This window comes from Colias philodice, chromosome 7 (assembly GCF_061535455.1).
Source record: "Colias philodice isolate Cphi_HAF_F1 chromosome 7, ilColPhil1 Martin Lab GWU primary, whole genome shotgun sequence".
Lineage (NCBI taxonomy): Eukaryota > Metazoa > Arthropoda > Insecta > Lepidoptera > Pieridae > Colias > Colias philodice.
Genome location: NC_143092.1, coordinates 3,223,336 through 3,237,202, shown reverse-complemented (window position 1 = coordinate 3,237,202; position 13,867 = coordinate 3,223,336). Strand labels below are relative to the sequence as shown.

Genomic DNA, 13,867 nt, shown 5'->3' with positions numbered 1-13,867 from the left:
TTAGTTATTTAGTCAGTTTTCACAATTTTAGCACATTTTAGTCTGGGTATAGATATCGAAATGCTTAAACGAATTGGAAAGAGTTCTTTCTATTTACATATTTTGTAAAATCTTCAACAAAATTATAGAATAGAAGTTTATGAAACACCTTTTTTAGCTAATTTCACTGTTATTCAAACTGCTGCAAATTAAATCAATTATTTATTAAAGTAAATATACATACCAACATGTCCTCCCAGTTTCTCGTCTACTCTCGCCTCTTGTGTAGCTTCGTCCACTTTTCCCAGGAAATGCTCTATTAGATCCAACGAGTATAGAGATTGCGAAAACACCAACCTGGTCAAAATTCAATTTCATGGTTAGCTAATAAGTGTAGTACATATTTTATCTTATATAACGTAACTTGTAAAAGCCGACATTTCTCATTTTTCATTTACACGAGAAATGGAGTAAAAAAAAAACATTGAAAGACTTTTTAAGTAAATTAAGTTAACCTCAAAACACCGGATCATGAAATCCTACAGTTATGAGCTAGTCATTACAAATAATACTACTTTATAATCACTAGCACATAATTTCAACCTTAATTCATAATCAGCTGTTAAGTTTTTCTTGTTTTTCAGATTGTTAGAATTAACATATCTTTGGAATTGTATCTTAAAGTTACACATCTTTTAATTACAATAATAATTACTATTTAATAGATAAAAACATCAGACAAACTCACAATTTATCCCCAATCGCTTCACACTGCCGCAGGATATCAAACAGCAGGATCAGTTTGTGCGAATTCCTCATATCATCAAGTTCTTCCTCCGAGACAAGCGGCATCCACCATTCTGTGGGGTTCTCGTTCTTTACTTCGACTACCTCTTGTATATCGTCTTCTTCGGCTTCCACTGTTTAAAATAAAAGTATTTGATTATAATAATTTTGAACAGTGTTGTTTTATGTATATGATTTGGTGTCAGAAAGAAAGACATAAATGTAGTTAGTGATAGAAATGGTTAAATTATTACCACAATTTTAATTTGATTTTGAATAATTTGGTTTTTTTTTCATTCATTTAGTTTAATCTGGCATTAGATCCCTTCTAAAATTTATTTATAAGTTAATAAGTAACAATATTGTTAATGAGTTTTAAATAAATTGTTTTACATTATCTATTATGGATTTTATATGCAACTAAATATGTTTAGTTAATAGTCCGTTTTCTTATGGGAAAAGGTATACATTTTTGAGTAAAGCAATGCCATTTGGTACGAATGTTGTACTCGTCCACCTAAGCCCAAATCGCCTGGTAGCCAGTGTCTACTCCCCGGCAGAAGGGAGGGAGGGGGGGGTTATAGAACAGAGCGCCCGGCGCTCGGAAAAAAAATTCTGGCGGATTCATTTGGCCCTTTGAGTCGAGTTTGGTGTCGTTATCAGGTAACTAGATGATGCCCGAATCATTCCCCATACCAGTTTTTTAGGGTTCCGTAGCAAAATATGTCACAATCTTTAAAATAATAATCTTTTGGCAGTGGCAAAATCCAAACAAACCAGAATATTTTTATATTTTTGTATGAAACTTGGTTTATAAAAAATACTATCTGAAAGGCCATTTCATGCAGATTATAAAAGCATTAACATGTAACATATATCTTACCATTTGCAATGTGAAATAAATTATAGAAAGTACAGGAACGTTCGTCAGCGCAGCGTAGGGGACGGCTAATAGACCCGAAAAATAAGCAATAACATAAAACAAAAACCAGTCAAGTGCGAGTCTGACTCGCCCATCGAGTGTTTAGTACTTATTGGTCCTATTGTCTACGCCTGTTAATTTATAATAGCAATCGCGCGCGCACCGACATGGATTGTCATTTTTATTTATTGGAGCCGGGTAGAATGTATTTTTTTACTCATAAAGAAACCTTTGTACAAATGGGGCGTTGGTGTTGAAAATAAAATCTTTATACAAGGAATATTGAGTTTCCCTAAAGAGATTCCAGTTCCCATGCCTAAAGCGGGAACAATTTGGCGACCGTGACAGGACGAAAACGGATTTCACCGCAAAATACGAGTTAATTACAAAATATCTACACATCTACGCAACATTGTTTCTGGAATTGACGACTTCAATTTGGGACTGATTCCTGTCGAAAAGGATAACCTGCTCGTCTGAACAACGATACAGCTAAAGTGTCGTGCCGGAGTGCAGCTCATAGTACCAAGTTAAGTGCAAATCCTTAATTCCAATAACACATTCCTATACCTAACCTTATAACATAAAATTCACGTTCATAATTATCCAAAAATTACCTACTATTTCGCTTCCATTTGTGTAAAACAATTCAAATTATAGTAATATTGGTTTATCAATACCTATTATCATATCTTCACGCCAGATTCCCTTGCGGGATTGGCATGTAAATCGTAATTCATTTGTTCCAAATTAAATTCATTTTTTGTTTACAACAATCTCGAATATCATAGCCCATTCTTGCTTATAAACTCGACTTCGCCGAATAATTTCAGGAGCCGTCTTCTCAGGCAACTAAATATCGCTTGCACGATCGTCTGCGAAGCAGCTGCGTGTGAGCAGCAGCCCGGCTACCAGCGGCAGGTTCCACCAGGCGAGGAGCGTGAGATAAGCATTTTATTTCTTCCATAATTTTATCAAGCTTGTTGACGTGCATTTAAATAATTAATTAATCGAAAAATTATTACATAATTACAAAATAATTACATACAATTAAATTTTAATTTCATAACAATATTCAATTAAACTATTTTACAAAATGTCTACGGAACCTAATCCAAAGTTATTAAGAGATTTATATTCAAAAAGGTCTGCTATTAAGGGCCAAATTACAAAATTTAAAAATTATTTGGACAGAATTAGCGAGTCCACTTCAATGGATGAACTATTAATGGCTGAATTTAAATTGAAACTTAGCAAATTTGAAGCATTGTCAACAAAGTTTGATGTGTTGCAGACTGAGATTGAGGTTCTTAATTCTGAAAATATAGATTCTGAGATTGATGAAAGAGACGACATTGAGAACGATTTCGTCCAAGGTATTGCTTCTGCTAAAATAATGATTAAACAATATGATAATTTATTTAATGACAACGAAAATCGTAGGAAATCGATAGGCAATGAAGACTCTTTCCATCAAGACTCAAATGTTAAATTACCACGAATCGAAATCTCAAAGTTTGATGGTTCATACTTCCGTTGGCTTGAGTTCCGCGATACATTTTCAAATTTAGTTCATAAAAACAAAAATATTACTGATATACATAAATTTCATTATTTACTTTCTTACCTTGTGGGTGATGCGGCACGGATTGTCTCTAATCTCGAAGTGTCAACAGCAAACTACCAGGCAGCCTGGACGCTACTTTGCGACAGATATAATAACAAAAGGCTTCTTGTTGATCATCACTTAGATTCTTTACTTAATATTCAATCTTTAACTCGTGAGTCAGACAAGTCACTACGTTTTTTAGTCGATCATGTTACAAAAAATCTTCGCGCCTTGTCTAGCCTGGGTCAGCCTACTGACTATTGGGATGTACTTATAATATTTATTTTATCTTCTAAATTGGACAAATGTACTCTTGTTAAATGGGAAGAGTATCGAAATACTATTGATGACATTCCAACTTTGCAACAATTTCAAAAATTTTTAATCGACCGTGCAGATGTGTTAGAATCTTTAAATCGCAATAAGATTGGCACTAATAATGAATCCCAAAATAATTCTAAATCACAATTCACGTCACGTCCCTCACAACTAAATTCACAAAAAAATAATAAATTTAATACAAATAGAAATACTAATTCATTTTCTACATCTAATCATAATAAATTAAACGTTTATCTTTGCATTATTTGTAACGAAAATCACAGAATTTATGACTGTCCTACATTTAAGTCTAAAAACATTCAAGATAGGCTGTCGTATGTAAATAAATATAAATTATGTCGAAATTGCCTCAGACAAGGGCATCCTGTCAGTGACTGCCGCATGGGTTCATGTCGACAATGCCAGCAAAAACACAACACTCTTCTCCATAATTGTAATGATGACGTCACTGCCAACTTCAGCACGGATGAACAAGTTGAATCAAACGAATCTGTAGCAGCCTTTTCTAGACAAATGTCCAAACATGTTCTCCTATCTACAGCATTGATAGAAGTTTTTAACCCAATTAATAAGCAAGTAGAAAAGGTTCGTGCTCTCTTGGATTGTGGCAGCCAGTCTTCATTTGTCACTAAATCCCTGCAACGAAGAATGTCATTGAGAACTTGCCCATTGCAGGCAATGAATGTCATTGGCATTGGCAATAATTCTTCTAATACAGTGCACGAAAGCTGTCTCACTCAATTAAAATCTCTAAATAGCAACTACAGCGTTACTCTTTCATGTCTTGTTCTCAACGAATTGACGGGCCGCTTACCTAAGGCCCCAGTTAATATTCAAAGTCTCAAAATACCTAATTCTTTAACTTTGGCGGACCCTGAGTTCTACAAGCCAGCTCCGATTGAAGTTTTAATTGGAGCAGATATCTTCTGGGACATTCTAGAAAGCGAACAGCTTTCTTTAGGTCCTAATAATCCTAAATTGCAAAATTCTAAATTCGGCTGGTTAATAGCTGGCCCAATTAATAATTCTCGTAGTAACGAAATTCATTGCAATCATGCCATAAATACAAACCCTACTTCTAACGAAATTCACAAAATGCTCACGAAATTCTGGGAGCTTGAAGAGCTACCCCAAAAAACTGTTCGAAGTCAAAATGACATAGTATGCGAAAAACACTTTCTAAATACCACCACTCGCTTAGAAAGCGGCAGATTCTGTGTGAAGTTACCCCTAAAGGACTCACCTGACTGCCTCGGCGATTCATACTCTCAAGCTAAAAAACGATTCCTAAATCTTGAGAAAAGATTTAGACGAAATAAAGAACTAAAATCAAAATACATTGAATTCATTCGTGAATACGCTGATATGGGCCATCTATCTGAATCACCTACTCCTATTCCAAATCCATCATATTTTTTGTGTCATCATGCTGTCATAAAAGAAAATAGTGAATCTACCAAACTCCGAGTAGTGTTCGATGGCTCAGCCCCCACAACCTCAGGCTTCTCTGTCAATGACATCCTCATGGTGGGCCCAAATATTCAAGACTCTCTTTTCTCCATTTTAGTGAGAGCTCGGCACCACAAATTCATTTTGACTGGTGACATTGCCAAAATGTACCGTCAGGTCCAAGTTGAGAGTTCAGATCAAAATTTGCAGCTCATATTATGGAGAGAAGATGAGTCTCAGCCTCTGAAAACTCTGCGACTGAGTACTGTCACTTACGGTACCGCAAGTGCCAGTTACTTGAGCACGAGATGTCTTTGGCAGGTTGGAGAGGAATGTGGGGTCGAAATGATCAAAAATATTATTCAGCACGACTTTTATGTCGATGATCTAATCACCGGCTGTGATGATGAAGATCAACTTAAATACATTCAAAATTCAGTTTCAAACGCTCTCAATTCAGCTTGTTTTCCTCTACGAAAGTACAAAACTAATTCAAAAAACTTATTTCAAAATTTACACGAAAGTAATACAGAACATTTGACAATCAGTGAGTCGTCGAGCACTCTCGGACTTTGTTGGGATCCATCGAAGGATGCCTTCAATTTTCCAATCGAAATTCCACTTCATAGTGACAAAATCACAAAGAGACATATCCTCTCAAGTTCATTTCGAATCTTCGATCCTTTAGGTCTTTTGAGCCCGTGCATTATTCAACCAAAGATGTTGCTCCAAAAATTGTGGCTCAAGGGTGTTGAGTGGGATGAACCTGTGTCGCAGGATATCAAAAATGACTGGTTGAACATTGTAGATAATCTAAAGTTTCTTTCAAAATTCGATATTCCTCGCAGAGTTCTTTGTGATTCACCAAAAATCATCGAATTGCATTCGTTTAGCGATGCCTCTCAATGCGCTTACGGAGCTTGCATTTATATGAGATCCATATCTAAAGGCGATGAGGTCATGGTGCGACTTCTTTGCTCTAAGTCCAAGGTGGCGCCACTAAAGCCCACCACGATTCCACGTTTAGAGCTTTGTGCCGCTGGTCTCTCTGCAAGACTCTGCAAACAAGTATTGGAGTCGATTAGATTCGTTCCTACAAGAGTCGTACATTGGAGTGATTCTTCAGTAGTGTTGGCCTGGATTAACAGCAATCCTAACAAACTAAAAACTTATGTGGCCAACAGGATAGGCGAAATACAGGAGCTCACTAGCCCACAATCTTGGCGATATGTGCCCACTAAATCCAATCCCGCTGATTTGATCTCACGCGGATTAAACGGCAGTCAACTGCCTCTTAACGATTTATGGTGGTGTGGTCCTGATTTCTTGCTCCGAGACGAGTCCCAATGGCCTCAACTTAACAAAAAACACGAAGAAGACTTACCTGAAGTCAAGGTCCATACAGCCGTCGAATCTGAAATTAATTTTGATTTTAAAAAATATTCTAAATTTACAAAACTTCAAAGAACTTTTAGTTACATTTTACGATTTTTACACAACTCTAAAAAACAAAATAAAAATAATAAACTTACCGGTATTCTATCAACTGACGAATTAAATAATTCTTTTAATTTTATTTGCACGCTGTCCCAAAAACAAACCTTTAATTCTGAATTTGATAAGTTGTCAAATGGTAAACCTTTAAGCCCAAAATCAAATATTTTATCGTTGTCTCCATTTTTTGATCATCAGGCGAATCTCATAAGAGTCGGTGGCAGGCTCGGTTCATCTGAATATAAATTTGAAAAGAAGCATCCCATTCTTCTAAATTCAACTCATCATGTGACGAAGCTTCTTGTTGAACGCGAACACGTTCGATCTATGCATGCAGGACCGCAACTTCTGTTGTCGATTATCCGCGAGTCTGTTTGGCCTGTAAATGGCAGAAAACTAGCTAGGCGCGTTGTCAAAAACTGCGTTACCTGCACTCGTCTTCGTGGTCAGACCTATAATCCAAAAATGGCTGACTTACCTTCAAATCGCGTCAACGTTGACTTTCCATTCAAGTCTGTTGGAGTGGACTATGCGGGCCCTTTCTTCATTCTAAATCGTAAAGGGCGCGGTGCTAGAGTAGTTAAGTGCTACTTGTGTTTGTTTGTGTGTCTGCGTTTCAAATGCATTCACTTAGAGGTCGTGTCTGATTTGACAAAAGATGCTTATATTATGACACTTCGCAGATTTGTGGCACGCCGTGGGAAGCCAACCGAAATGTTTTCCGACAACGGTAAAAATTTTGTAGCTGCCGCGAAAGAATTGAATAGTTTTCTAAAGGCTAATCAGGAACCTCTCTCTGAGTTTGCTGCTCAGGAGGGAATAAAATTTTCTTTTATCCCCGCTTACGCTCCTCACTTTGGTGGAATATGGGAGGCCGGGGTTAAGTCCGCTAAATTTCATATAAAGCGAGTCATGGGCAATACTCATCTCACATTTGAGGAACTTTCGACATTGTTTGCTCAAGTGGAGGCCATTCTCAATAGCCGTCCTCTGTGTCCCATGTCATCTTCCCCCAATGACTTCCTTTCCTTGTCCCCAGGGCACTTCTTAATCGGAAGACCATTGAATGCACTGCCGGCTCCTTCGTTGGATAATGCTAAAGAGAGCTCCCTGGATAGATATGGCAGACTTGAACAAATTCGCCAACACTTCTGGAAGAGATGGCAGAAAGAGTATATCTCAGAAATGCAACTACGAACCAAATGGAAGATTGACAAATCAAAAATAAACGTCGGAGACCTCGTACTTCTTCAAGAGGATAATTCTCCACCACTTTGTTGGCGCATGGGGCGTATCGTTCGATTATTCCATGGAACAGACGGCGTTTGTCGAGTTGCGGACATCGAAACTACAAGAGGCTGCGTTCGAAGACCTTTGGTTCGACTGTGTCCTCTGCCCACTTCTGAAGACCTTCAAGCGTGAAAATCTACGCTTTTCACCGGGGGGAGGATTATGTCTACGCCTGTTAATTTATAATAGCAATCGCGCGCGCACCGACATGGATTGTCATTTTTATTTATTGGAGCCGGGTAGAATGTATTTTTTTACTCATAAAGAAACCTTTGTACAAATGGGGCGTTGGTGTTGAAAATAAAATCTTTATACAAGGAATATTGAGTTTCCCTAAAGAGATTCCAGTTCCCATGCCTAAAGCGGGAACACCTATACCATGTTATTTTGTCTGGTATTACCTGGTTAACTGATACACACACACTTTCGTCTTTATAATATTAGTGTGATTTTTAATCATCTTTAAATTATAAATGAAGTCAGGTAACATTGTTAAAAATAAAGATAGATAATAATAGAACGTTTTTGTATTAATAATAATGACAACCACCTCCACAATTACATAATTCGGTACATTTGAGCTGGCGTATAAAACACTTCAATCTGGAATTGCAAGATTTCACGCACCGACATCTTATCAATTCAAAGCTTCTCTTTTCATTTTATTTCAGATGGGCAAGGAATATTTTGATTTTATTAGGTCCTTAAATATATTATACAGCCTTTGCTTAGCTTTGGAACACACGATATAGTAGTAGTAGCCAAAATAATGTTAAGAACAGTCGACAGATATGGCTAGTACAGAATATCATGTATTCCAAGCTAGAAGGTCTAAAAGAACTATAGGTACACCTGCATTTGAGGTATGGAAGGCATATCAGAATGTCACACGAGGATTTGAAGCACTTTACAGTGGCAAATATGCAGACAGTGAAATTGAAAAGTTTGTGATGACAATGCATGATAGGTAAGGACGGTCACGATATTTTAAGGATACTCTTATCCAGAACTTATATTTTTTTATAATTATTATAAGTACATGTTTGTTTTTCACATTGTACCCTGCTGTGGCAGAAAATGAGGGTCGCAAACAAATTTTTAACAAAAACGGACAGGCAAATCGAAAATCTGCCTCCCACAGAAGCTGCCCTTAAACAACACACCTTAAGGGCAGTTTTACAGGCTGTATAATATATTTAAGGACCTAATAAAATCAAAATATTCCTTGCCCATCTGAAATAAAATGAAAAGAGAAGCTTTGAATTGATAAGATGTCGGTGCGTGAAATCTTGCAATTCCAGATTGAAGTGTTTTATACGCCAGCTCAAATGTACCGAATTATGTAATTGTGGAGGTGGTTGTCATTATTATTAATACAAAAACGTTCTATTATTATCTGTCTTTATTTTTAACAATGTTACCTGACTTCATTTATAATTTAAAGATGATTAAAAATCACACTAATATTATAAAGACGAAAGTGTGTGTGTATCAGTTAACCAGGTAATACCAGACAAAATAACATGGTATAGGACCAATAAGTACTAAACACTCGATGGGCGAGTCAGACTCGCACTTGACTGGTTTTTGTTTTTTGTTATTGCTTATTTTTCGGGTCTATTAGCCGTCCCCTACGCTGCGCTGACGAACGTTCCTGTACTTTCTATAATTTATTTCACATTGAAAATGGTAAGATATATGTTACATGTTAATGCTTTTATAATCTGCATGAAATGGCCTTTCAGATAGTATTTTTTATAAACCAAGTTTCATACAAAAATATAAAAATATTCTGGTTTGTTTGGATTTTGCCACTGCCAAAAGTTTATTATTTTAAAGATTGTGACATATTTTGCTACGGAACCCTAAAAAACTGGTATGGGGAATGATTCGGGCATCATCTAGTTACCTGATAACGACACCAAACTCGACTCAAAGGGCCAAATGAATCCGCCAGAATTTTTTTTCCGAGCGCCGGGCGTTCTGTTCTATAAGGGCGCTTGTGCACTACAAGGAATTTTACTGTCCGGCATTCCGATTTTTTACGGTCCGGTACGGCATGAAAAAACCGATGAATTGCTTGTGCACCTGTCCGTCTTTACTCGGATCAGTACGGTACAGTTCAAGGAAGTATGGCGGTATAATAAATGATTGTTTTTGCATTTTACAAGAAACGAGTAGGTAAAAATATAGAAGGTGAAATATTATATTACTTCGTTATAATAAAAAGTAAAGTTCCGTAAGAGATTTAAAATGCGTGTTTCACCTATTTATTTTAATCGGTGACGAGGAGCTAAATCTATTCCCACTTGAACTTTAAGTTACCAACACTTACTTAGATAATAATTATAGGTCAATGCTTGGTCAATGTATATATAAAATAACAATACCGACTTCTCAAATCTCATTGCCAGCTAAAAGAAAGTAAAACAAGAGCTTGCTTTCAATTGGCATATGCAATAAAAAGAGTAAAATCCAAGCAAGTGGGCACTCGAAAACAATTATACCTACAGCGACTCGTAAACTCAAAAAACCATCCGGAATAGGGAAAAGTAAAATGTCGGACAGTAAAATTACGTATAGTGCACAAGCTAGTATTTAGATTAATTGCGTGCCATACCGGACCGTAAAAAATCGGAATGCCGGACCGTAAAATTCCTTGTAGTGGACAAACGCCCTAACCCCCCCTCCCTACCTTCTTCCGGGGAGTAGACACTGGCTACCAGGCGATTTGGGCTTAGGTGGACGAGTACAACATTCGAACCAAATTTCATTGCTTTACTCAAAAATGTATACCTTTCCATACAAGCATGCCCATAAGAAAACGGACTATAATAGATAATGAATGATCTATTACATTTCAAAGTATTTACTTTGCAATATTAGAAGTAATAGCCACTTTTCTAATAATTTTATTATAACCACAAAATTAATAATGTTGGCGCCATAAATTGGACATTGATAATCTGTGCTACACACAGTGCCACCTGGCAACACTGTTATTCAGGAAGACATCTTTGATTTACATTTTACACGGCATTCTATACAATCCTTAAAAAATGTAAAACATTGGATAACACCAATGTTTTACATTTTTTACATGAAATAAAGTATATAATTGAGATTAATTGCTTTCTATTATACAACCCGACATACATAACAAATAAAGATAGATATTCACCAGGATTTGCACGCGTCCCTCTCCGTGTAGACCGAGCTTTACTCTTTTTAGGCGATTTCTTCTTTTTATTCTTCTTTCGGCTGTCATCGCTCAAATAGGAAGACTCATCTGTTGATTCCTCCATAGACGACTCCTATTAACATGATTTATTTTAATTTATGCAAATTCTATGTTGTTTTCATAATTTTTTTTTGGATAATGGAAAAAAAAAGATTGAAATTGAAATGGAGGCAGAATGAATATCTTCATATGACTTCTGATCTATTATGAATGGACAATGTTATCAAATAAAAAATATTACATAATAATAAATAATATATACCTCTGAAGTGGACTCATCATCAATGAAATCTTTCAATGAACCTTCAGAATCTTCTTCCTCCCTTTCTCTCTGAAAAATAAAATACATTATTTAATACAATATGTGGAACTGTTGTACAAAAACATAAAACAGAAATTATTTGATGAACAAAGTAAAAATGTCAGTACATATTAAAAAAAATACCTTTTTCTGTTGCATAATTTCGTATCGCTCCGAGTTATATTTCAGTACGAGCGGGTGCGTCCATATTCGCTGCAGAGACTGGAAGTCCGGGAACAGGAAACCAGACGATTTTCCCGCCAGAGGTCTGGTCAAATTTAACATTTTTTTAATTAAAACTTAATATTTATATAACTATATACATTTTCAAAGTGATCTCTATAAATTTGAATTAAATTTGCTTAATATACCGTTAAGTTCTTAATTAGAATAGACATTAATATAATAAGGATAGCAAAATCATTGATAATTCTTACCTTCTCGAGTAATTATCTAAATAGTGTTGGTAGAGCTTAGTTTGCACTTCAGCAAGGGTAATAAACAGCACGTATTCGTGTTTTGGCGGAAGGAAAGGCGCGAGCACACCGTAATCTCGCCTCTACAAAAGTATAACAAATGACAACAAAAATACAAAATTAGCGTTATTCGTGATACAAAAAATCGTTGAAGTATTGAGTAGTTTTTTTTTTCTTCTTAAACACACAAGGTAATCATTTAGTTGATATACAAATTGAAAATGCTGCCACAATCCGCAGTAAATAATAATTTTAATAGAAATTCCATTATTTATTAAATTTTATTGATTAATTCATGAATATAACAAAAATTGCGATAGCCTATAACTTCGTACATACTCATTTTGTGTAAGTAATCTTATAATAAGTACATTTCAATTATTTTTAGTATGCTACTTATTCAGTGTAGGTATTAAATAAACTTGTATTAAATATATTTTTTAATGTAATTTGCTTCAATACACACCTGAACAGCACCATCTAACATTTTATGCAACACGTGCGACCTGCGTTTCATGATCCTTATGTCATGTTCAGTGGAATCCGTGTATTGCCCATTTGTGATGGGATTCACAAATCTGTTCAAGTATTCATTGTATTTACCCAGAAGATTCGGCTTTACGAATTGTACCATGCAATAATCTGGAAAGAGGTTTGAGTTATAAAACAAGGCTTATAAGATTTTAATTCAATTTGAAGACATACAAAAATTTAAGCAAACTTCTAATGTGATTTAAATTTTCATATTAGTTATTTTAATTCCTCTACAAACTGTGAAATATTAAAGTATATTCTGAAAAGTTTTTGAAACGTCAGAATAAATATTATTAAAATGGGCCGATTTTTCAATGCTTGGATAAAAGTTATCCGTCCAATAAAGTATTACACGATAATATTAAAATGTCACGTAAACTGTCAACGGGCAATTAGAATACGTTTTTAAAATGGTAGTTTTATACATTATTCGACGAATAAGTTTTATCCAACGATTGAAAAATCAGCCCTAAATCTTATAAAATTCGCTTAAAAAATCCGTTTATAATTTCTACATACACGATACTCGCTTAAATCAAACCCAAAAAATAGTTGAACGAGTTACACTGAAATACTAAAGACGAAATTAAACATAGAAAATTAACATACATTCTTTCAAATTATTCTGTAGCGGTGTTCCCGTGAGCACGATGCGACGCAACGTCTTTACTTTGTTCATAGCTTGCGATAAGCTTGTTTTTTCGTTTTTCAATAAATGTCCTTCGTCACAGACCACCAGATCCGGACCTGTAAAAAAATTTATAAATAAGCATATTCTACTCAGAGGAGATCTAAATAGACGTGTTAGAAAAAACAGTAACAATGTAGAAATCGCTTCTAAACTGGTTGTTATACAGGGTGTCTCAAAGAAAGTTTATATTTTGTGGATTAATAAAAAAAAAGTAAGCGATGTATTGAAAAAATGTTTATTAATTATTAAAGTGCATAATATGGGAATTTATTTCTTAAAAATAATATCGTCCAAATGCAGTTCATTGCGTTCATTGCGCAGTTAATAATTTATAAACATTTTTTCAATACATTGCTTACTTTTTTTTAATTCCTCCATAAAATATAAACTTTCTTTTGAGACACCCTTTATTATGTTCTATGATTAAAAATATAGATTTCTATGTGAAGTATATTAGACTGTATAGATAGACCCTTAACAATTACATATAAGGTTCTTACAAGAATACAATATTATCCAATAAGTGCTTAGTTGTAACGTAAAACAATTTTGTAAATATTTAAAAGTGCTTCTAGAAGAAGTCTAATTGAATAAATAAATGTTTGAGTTTGAGTTTACGTCTTACTTGTAATATTTAGTGACTCACCTGGATCAACCAGACTCACCCGGATCAACCAGACTCACCTGGATCAACCAGACTCACACGGATCAACCAGACTCACCTGGATCAACCAGACTCACACGGATCAACCA

At 35.3% G+C, this 13,867-nt stretch overlaps 2 protein-coding genes and 1 long non-coding RNA gene across 3 annotated transcripts in view; 1 reads left to right on the top strand and 2 right to left on the bottom strand.

Annotated features, from left to right (window-relative positions):
- Nucleotides 1–13,867, bottom strand: part of LOC149486958 (uncharacterized) — a 72,776-nt gene that overhangs the window by 44,618 nt on the left and 14,291 nt on the right. The gene's annotated exons all lie outside the window — the stretch shown is intronic.
- The window catches only part of LOC149486960 (uncharacterized), a 35,361-nt gene that overhangs the window by 10,153 nt on the left and 11,341 nt on the right, over nucleotides 1–13,867 (bottom strand). The window contains exons 13-20 of the mRNA XM_089697186.1: nucleotides 13,033–13,170; nucleotides 12,356–12,531; nucleotides 11,851–11,972; nucleotides 11,558–11,681; nucleotides 11,375–11,443; nucleotides 11,053–11,185; nucleotides 728–899; nucleotides 224–336 (exon numbers count right to left, since the gene is read on the bottom strand). Coding sequence (XP_089553312.1) covers nucleotides 224–336; nucleotides 728–899; nucleotides 11,053–11,185; nucleotides 11,375–11,443; nucleotides 11,558–11,681; nucleotides 11,851–11,972; nucleotides 12,356–12,531; nucleotides 13,033–13,170 — 1,047 coding nt within the window. The remainder of the gene's footprint in view (nucleotides 1–223; nucleotides 337–727; nucleotides 900–11,052; nucleotides 11,186–11,374; nucleotides 11,444–11,557; nucleotides 11,682–11,850; nucleotides 11,973–12,355; nucleotides 12,532–13,032; nucleotides 13,171–13,867) is intronic.
- LOC149486961 (uncharacterized) lies at nucleotides 4,084–8,251 on the top strand. Its single transcript, XM_089697185.1, has one exon. The coding sequence runs from the start codon at nucleotides 4,152–4,154 to the stop codon at nucleotides 8,001–8,003; it is 3,852 nt and encodes a 1,283-aa protein (XP_089553311.1). The 5' UTR covers nucleotides 4,084–4,151; the 3' UTR covers nucleotides 8,004–8,251.

Coding starts and splice junctions, on each gene's coding strand:
- LOC149486961 (XM_089697185.1), top strand. CDS start 4,152: ATGTCCAAACATGTTCTCCTATCTACAGCATTGATAGAAGTTTTTAAC.